At 37.1% G+C, this 9,347-nt stretch overlaps 1 protein-coding gene across 1 annotated transcript; it reads right to left on the bottom strand.

The window, feature by feature from the left end:
• Positions 1–5,922: 5,922 nt before the first annotated feature.
• Positions 5,923–9,047, bottom strand: LOC121842574 (inactive serine protease PAMR1-like; the record flags this gene model as incomplete). Its single annotated transcript, XM_042312451.1, has 2 exons — positions 5,923–6,814; positions 8,731–9,047. Coding segments are annotated over 2 exons (890 nt in total), but the record flags the coding sequence as incomplete, so codon positions are not given.
• Between the last annotated feature and the right edge of the window lie 300 nt (positions 9,048–9,347).

Raw genomic sequence — 9,347 nt, 5'->3', positions numbered from 1 at the left:
TCTAGACCTACATGAACAGCATCTATAAATAATCTAGACCTACATGTAACAGTATCTATAAATAATCTAGACCTAACATGTAACAGTATCTATAAATAATCTAGACCTACATGCACATGACCTAACTAGAACATCTATAAATAATCTAGACTATAAATAATCATACATGTAACAGCATCTATACATAATCTAGTACTATATGTAACAGTATCTATAAATAATCTAGACCTACATGCAACAGCATCTATAAATAATCTAGACCTACATGTAACAGTATCTATAAATAATCTAGAACTACATGTAACAGCATCTATAAATAATCTAGAACTACATGTAACAGTATCTATAAATAATCTAGACCTACATGTAACAGTATCTATAAATAATCTAGACCTACATGAAACAGTATCTATAAATAATCTAGACCTACATGTAACAGTATCTATAAATAATCTAAACCTACATGTAACAGTATCTATAAATAATCTAGAACTACATGTAACATTATCTATAAATAATCTAGACCTACATGTAACAGCATCTATAAATAATCTAAACCTACATCTAACAGCATCTATAAATAATCTAGACCTTCATGTAACACTATCTATTTTAACATAATCCTAAAACCTATTCTGAGTTGGGAGTTTTATAGTCTTAAAAAGGGTTTAACAGGATTCCAAGGACCTTTTGTGAGATGCTTTGTAGATACTGTTCCAGGTTTTGAAACTTTCACTCAGACATTGGCCATGAATTCTCTGAAATTGAAAATCCTCTCAAATCTGTGTTCAATGATGCAAGTGAGTAGTTTCCTTCAAGTGCAGCATCAGGTCTTTCATGACAGTTTCTACTCTTACTCTTCTGTTAGTACAGGAAGGCCTTGCACCTCCCTCTAACCTGCTCAGACAAACACACAGACAAACACTTCAGGTGTTAGTATGCAGGTGTGTATGTGTGATAGAATGGGGGGAGGGAGGTTGTACTCCAAGCTAGGAAGCAATGGATTACCAGGCTTCCATCCCCATCACATTTACAGTGTCATGACAACCTGGATCCTCCAAGTGAAAGTCTAGATTCGATCACCTGACATCCCATTATTCTCTGTTAAAGATATACTTAGTTGTCATTATAACGAGAGCGTTACTTAACCGCGAGGCCACTAAACTGGTATGGTGTCTTCTTGAGTATCACAATTCAATCACAATGACTCTTTTTGTTCATTAGTGTAACTGCCTTCTCCACTTGAACAGGATGTTGTACAGTTACGATGCGAGTCATTGATTTAGAGAACAGTAACAGAAGCTTCAGGATGCCATTCCAACCACTTCTCAAATACATTCCATTTTATGGCCAACCATCATTTGGGTCACGCATTGATATCCACACTAACCGTGGTAGTGACTGTTGCTATGGTAGCATGCATGGGAAGAATCTCAATTGCTATTCCTTGACTCCTCGCGTCCTCTCTCTTCGCCTTCTTCTCAAAACGCCTCTGACCTTCTCCTCCAACGGTTCTTGAGAAGGGGGCGAGGAGAGAGGACGCGAGGAGTCAAGGAAATCCAACTGAGAATCTCCCATTGTGTAATTCCATTGGCTCTAAGGGTGTCGTCTTGTTCTGAGGAGCTGGGGGAAAGCTGAGGTGTCTGTCTGTCTGACAAACAGAGGATAAGGACCACAAATCCTCTAAGTGATTCTCAATGACTGACAGCACATGTTTGACTGTCTACAGTGAGGCTCACACACGCCAACACAGACACGCAGGTACACACAACACACAATCACCTTCACAGTCATTTTCATGTACACAGTACATACAGCATAGTATAGTACAGTATAATACAGTCCAATACAGTACAGTACAGTACAGTACAGCATAGTATAGTGCGTAGAACTACTGTACTGTACATAGGGAGTGACATACGGACAGACACAACAGAACAGTACAGTACATGCATACAACTATGCATACAACTACACATACACACATACGTTCAACAAAAAAGTATTTATTATTATATTATTTAAATTATCCAAAATGTACAAAAAAACGTATATTTATTAACCCCGGATGAAACAAGGCTATGATATGGTTATGATATAATTATGATATGGTTATGATATAATTATGATATGGTTATGATATAATTATGATATGGTTATGATATAATTATGATATGGTTATGATATGGTTATGATATGATTATGATATGATTATGATATGATATGATATGATTATATGATTATGATATGGTTATGATATGATTATGATATGGTTATGATATGATTATGATATGGTTATGACATGGTTATTTTATGTTTCTGATATAATTATGATATGATTATACGATTATGATATGGTTATGATATGGTTATGATATGGTTATATGATTATGATATGGTTATGATATGGTTATGATATGGTTATATGATTATGATATGGTTATGATATGGTTATGATATGATTATGATATTATTATGATATGATATGGTTACGATATGGTTATGATATGGTTATGGTACGATTATGATATGGTTATGATATGGTTATGATATAATTATGATATGATTATGATATGATTATGATATGGTTATGATATGGTTATGATATTATTATGATATGGTTATGATATGGTTATGATATGGTTATGATATGATTATGATATGGTTATATGGTTATGATATGATTATATGATTATGATATGGTTATGATATGGTTATGATATGATTATATGATTATGATATGGTTATGATATGGTTATGATATGGTTATGATATGGTTATTATGATATGATTATGATATGGTTATATGGTTATGATATGGTTATGATATGGTTATTTATGTTTCTGATATAATTATGATATGATTATATGATTATGATATGGTTATGATATGGTTATGATATGATTATGATATGGTTACATGGTTATGATATGATTATATGATTATGATATGGTTATGATATGGTTATGATATGTTTATATGATTATGATATGGTTATGATATGGTTATGATATGGTTATGATATGGTTATTTATGTTTCTGGTATAATTATGATATGATTATATGATTATAATATGATTATGATATGACTATGATATGATTATGATATAGTTAAGATATGGTTATTTTATGTTTCTGATATAATTATGATATGGTTATTTTATTGATTTTATGGTTATATGATATGATATATATGGTTATGATATGATTATTTGATTATGATATGGTGATTATGATATGGTATGTTATGGTTATGTTATGGTTATTATATGGTTATGATATGGTTATTTATGTTTCTGGTATAATTATGATATGATTATATGATTATAATATGATTATGATATGACTATGATATGATTATGATATGGTTAAGATATGGTTATTTTATGTTTCTGATATAATTATGATATGGTTATTTTATTGTGATTTTATGGTTATGATATAATTATGATATGGTTATTTTATGATTATATGATTATGATACGGTTATGTTATGGTTATTATATGGTTATTTTATGGTTATTTTATGGTTATGATATTATTTTATGGTGATTTTATGGTGAATTTATGGTTATGATATGGTTAGGATATGGTGAATTTATGGTTAAGATATGGTTACGATATGCTTATGTTATGGTTATTATATGGTGATTTTATGGAAGAACTGGGATATTTTCAGATTGCAGAAATTGTGTACATATCCTTGTGACATGGGGCCGTGCATTATCATGCTGAAACATGAGGTGATGGCGGCGGATGAATGGCACGACAATGGGCCTCAGGATCTCGTCATGGTATATTTTGTTAATATGTTGTGAATGTATTATAATGTTAAAAAAAATATGTTTAACTGCCTTAATTTTGCTGGACCCCAGGAAGAGTAGCTGCTGTCTTGTTAGCATCTAATGGGGATCCATAATAAACCCCAGGAAGAGTAGCTGCTGTCTTGTTAGCATCTTATGGGGATCCATAATAAACCCCAGGAAGATAGCTGCTGTCTTGTTAGCATCTATATGGGGATCCATAATAAACTCCAGGAAGATATGCTGTCTTGTTAGCATCTATATGGGGATCCATAATAAACCCCAGGAAGAGTAGCTGCTGTCTTGTTAGCATCTTATGGGGATATAATAAACCCCAGGAAGATATGCTGTCTTGTTATGATACCATATTATGATTATGATATCGAGACCCTGGGTATGATGGGTATGGATTCCTGATATGGTTATGATATGGTTATATGTTTCCCCGCTGATATAATTATGATATGGTTATTTTATGGTTATGTTGGTTATTTATCAATTATCATATGATTATGATTATTGATCACCAACATGATTATGATATGGCCTGATATGGATATATGGCCCTGATATGGTTATTATGATATGGTATAAAACTATGATATGATTATGGACTTATGATATGAGATGATATGACCCCCATGATATGGAACAGTATGGATGATATTATTTTAAGTTCCTGGCATATACAGACAAATAATTGGTTATATGACAGCATTTTATGAAGTTATGATATAACCTCAGGATGAAGATAATGGTTATTTTATGTTATATAATTATGATATTTATTGGCGGGCTTATTATGGTATGGCATATGGTTGATTATTATGGTGATTATTTATGAGGTTATGTTATGGTTATACCTGGTTAGGATATGGTGATTTATGGAAGGCCATAAAGATTATCAAGATATGGTTACGATATGCTTATGTTATGGTTATTATATGGTGATTTTATGGAAGAACTGAAATATTTTCAGATTGCAGAAATTAACATTGTACATATCCTTGTGACATGTCAATGACACTGCATTATCATGCTTTAATCATGAGGTGATGGCGGATGTAAATGGCCACTTTAAACAATGCTACCTTATATAATGTTACTTACCCTACATTGTTCATGGTATATTTTACTGTTAATATGACTGCATCCTTATTATAATGTTCAAAAAACTATGCCATTGGTTTAATATCCTTATGTTATACTGGACCCCAGGATCATCTACTGTATCTGCCTATGTCTTGTTAATCACTCAATGGGGATCCATAATAAATTCTTTATCCCCTTACACTGTGTTTGACAGTAGTTGCTGTCTTAGTTAGCATTAATTGCTCCATTACTGCACCCCAGGAAGAGTAGCTGCTGTCTTGTTAGCATCTAATGGGGATCCATAATAAACCCCAGGAAGAGTAGCTGCTGTCTTGTTAGCATCTTATGGGGATCCATAATAAACCCCAGGAAGAGTAGCTGCTGTCTTGTTAGCATCTCATGGGGATCCATAATAAACCCCAGGAAGAGTAGCTGCTGTCTTGTTAGCATCTAATGGGGATCCATAATAAATTCAAATACGATATCTCTGTGTACTCAAATTGCCATTGATGAAATGCAATTGTGTTCATTGTCTCTAGTTTATGCCTGTCCATACCATAACCCCACTGCCACCATGGGGCACTCTGTCCATACCATAACCCCACTGCCACCATGGGGCACTCTGTCCACAGTGTTAACATCAGCAAACCGCTCACACAACACCATACATGTGGTCTGCGGTTGGGAGGCCGGTTGGATGTACTACCAAATTCTCGCCCTAGGCAGTTTATGGTAGAGAAATTAAATTATCTGGCAACAGCTATTGAGGTCATTCCTGCAGTCAGCATACCAATTGCACTCTCCCTCAAAACTTGAGGCATTTGTGGCATTGTAATCAAACGGCACATTTTAAAGTGACCTTTTATTGTCCCCAGCACAAGGTGCACCTGTGTAATGATCATGCTTCTTGATATTCCACACCTGTCAGATGGATGGATTATCTTGGCAAAGGAGAGATGCTCACTAACAGGGATGTAAACACATTTGTGGACAACATTTGAGAGAAATAAGCTTTTGTGCGTATGGAACATTTCTGGGATCTTTTATTTCAGCTCATGAAACATGGAACCAACACGTTACATGTTGCGTTTATATTTTTGTTCAGTGTACATGATAGTAATTAGTGGTAAATATACATCATAGTAAATAGTGCCAGGGATGACTGTCCTCCCCACATCTCGTCTTAGGAAGTTTCCAATTGGCTCAGCCGAATACACTGCCAAGCACTTAGCCCTGTTATCTGTTTCAGGGAACTGGCAACAGTGAGTAAGTGAGTTGTTAGAAAAATAACACAGGCTGTCAATGATGGTGACAGAGTGGCTGAGACTGGAGTCAAATCAGAGATCTACTTCATGTTTTTCTGTATCCAGTGTTTGAAGTTGTTTATCCGGGTATGGACTGTGTAAAGCCCTGGGCCACAGTTCCATTTCTCATAACCAAAACTTTCTAATGCCAGAAGCTCCCAGACAACACTATCATCCCCCTGTCCCCCCGAAGGACCCGATGATGGCTTAGTGGCAGGAGATGGTATGATTGTAATGCCTGCACTGACAGTGGGACAAGGCTTGGTGGGATTGAGAGGGTGGCGCATTGCACACAGCATATTGTCAGTAATGGTGACAGGGGCCCCGCTCTGAGCAAACTGCCTCTCGCACTGAACGACATCCCCCAGCTCGACTACTCCAGTCTGGGCTGTCTCGGCGTCTAGGCTGGGTTTGGAACTGGACCTTGAGTCAGATGCAAGGAGCCAGCCTGTGGCATAGCCCTGTGTGGCGGTCACCTCCCCGCCTTGCATTTTGGGGAGACACACGGGCAGCACACGCTCACTGATCTTGGCCTTGTCCCGTAGCTTCAGAACGGCCAGGTCCGAGTCCAGTGTCACAGGATCAAAGCTGGGATGGACCAGGACAGAGGAAACCTGTTGGATCAGAGGAGACATGAGACAGATGGACCAAAATGAATGCCGTGCGGAGAGTTAGAGCAGTGGCAGCTTGCTTGGCTCAGTCTAAACACATAAGTGTCCCAGCATGCAACTTGGCCGGACCTAAGCACAGCTTACTGACTTGCCATGTGCATTGAGATTTGGTCTGTGAGGTTGGCAACAATAGTCTTACAATCTGTTCTCCGGAGGGAAGTGTTTGTGCATAACGCAAGGAGGTCTAATTGTTTAGGACAAACCCCCAACCTTAGTTTCCTACATCTCCCATTGACATGACAATATATGATTTATACCAGTGTGTCATACAGATGTAGGATCTTAATTTGATCATCCTGTTGCAGAAGAACAGTGCTGGAAATGTAAAACCTGTAGTGTATTTGAGGTTAAGAAAGGCTTCTGAAGTTTGTAATTTACACTTTGAAATGACAGACTTGATTAGCCTTATGCAAAATGTATCAACCCCAACAAACATGTCCATTAATTATAATCCATATAATAATTCACATTTCCTGGTGCTGCAAGATTATTTTCCTGCTGTAGCAAACTGGTTCAAATTAAGATCCTACACCTGTAGGTGTTTCTCAGTTCAGGATTTGAAGTGACTATATTGCCCAACATTTTAGCACCTTATGGGCCTACTTGAGGCTCCATTTACCTAATGATTTTACAATGCTGACAGAAATGTGTTTCAGTGAAATCTGATGATATCCAAATATTACATATGATATGTAATATGATATGTATTTACTGATGATATCCAAATATTACATATGATGTGTAATATGATATGTATTTACTGATGATATCCAAATATTACATATGATATGTAATATGATATGTATTTACTGATGATATCCAAATATTACATATGATATGTAATATGATATGTATTTACTGATGATATCCAAATATTACATATGATGTGTAATATGATATGTATTTACTGATGATATCCAAATATTACATATGATATGTAATATGATATGTATTTACTGATGATATCCAAATATTATAATTTGTTGGAAATTATTATGTGGAGGACACAGGATCTTTTAATGTTTTTTTTTACAGTTATACTACAACAAGTATTAGAGGAATAATCTGATATGATATGGAAATCAAGACAATTAGACTGCACCTTTAAAATGGGCCTATCATAAATCACCATGGCATGTTTTGGTTAGGCATTAAAGGAGCAATCTACAGTTCCTTCATCCACTTATTAATTAATGATAAATACCCATTGGTACCCATTCTTATATACATTCTTTTAGAATACAACTTAGTTCAATTGTCGTACCCCATCTGAACTCAACATATAAGCTTCTTTTGCTCCAATGTTTGTAAACAACGTAAATGTAAACAAACACTGTATAGCCTCAAAATACGGTTACAATATAATGTTCTATATCATTATGGATGGTCAGTCCTTGCAATCCGTAGCTGTGTCTAAGACTTTGAGAGTGGTGTCATTTCTCCAGCCACATTCCACAGCTTTTTACCGAACACAGTGGTGGTGGTGTGTCTGCTTTGAGAGTGGTGACATTTCTCCAGCCACATTCCACAGCTTTTTACCAAACACAGTGGTGGTGGTGTCTGCTTTGAGAGTGGTGTCATTTCTCCAGCCACATTCCACAGCTTTTTACCGAACACAGTGGTGGTGGTGTGTCTGCTTTGAGAGTGGTGACATTTCTCCAGCCACATTCCACAGCTTTTTACCGAACACAGTGGTGGTGGTGTCTGCTTTGTTATTGTTTCAACTGCAGATTGGACCTTTTAGACGTTGTCAAGACCGTATTATAACGGCTTCACAACTGTATTCACAGACTTCAAGAGAGACTTTTACCCCCTGTGTAGATAGAGCATCCCCTTAGCTTAGCATCACTCACACCCACCTGCAGTTGTTTCAGTGTCCTCATCTGGCCCGGGCTGTGCATTCCCATCACCACTTTAATGTTGGCTGGATCAACCCACTGCGGCTTGCCCACTCCTGCCACCACCAGGCACTGAGCTGCCACCAGCACACTGAGCTGGGTGACTAGTGCTCCACTGCACGCCAGCTGCCAGGGAGAGGAGGCCTCCTCTGGTGCCGTCTGTAGGCCAGAGCCAGCTCTGCGGATGATGTGGGAGCGGAGGTAGATGGCTGCATGCCAGGGCCATCCAATCTCAGTGAGGTTCTGAGGGCTGAAGGCTGCTGGGAGTTGACCACACACTGTTACAGAAAGAGAGAGGAGTAGGTGTCAGAGATGGGAGAGGAAATAGGTTGTTTCTGACTATGTTTCTAACACCATGTACACCTATGCAGGCAGGTAGCCTAGCGGTTAAGAGTGTTTGGTCAGTAACCGAAAGGTCGCTGGTTCGAATCCCCGAGCCAACTAGCTAAAATATCAGTCAAATGTGCCCTCGAGCAAAGCACTTAACCGGAGCATCTGCTAACTGATGTAAATGCATCAGGGACTTGAACAGTGTTTCATTCATGTGTACTGAACTGTATAAATGGATCAAATAGAGT

Source organism: Oncorhynchus tshawytscha, unplaced genomic scaffold, assembly GCF_018296145.1.
Source record: "Oncorhynchus tshawytscha isolate Ot180627B unplaced genomic scaffold, Otsh_v2.0 Un_contig_17120_pilon_pilon, whole genome shotgun sequence".
In the NCBI taxonomy this organism is placed as follows: domain Eukaryota; kingdom Metazoa; phylum Chordata; class Actinopteri; order Salmoniformes; family Salmonidae; genus Oncorhynchus; species Oncorhynchus tshawytscha.
This window is presented reverse-complemented; position numbering and strand designations above follow the sequence as displayed.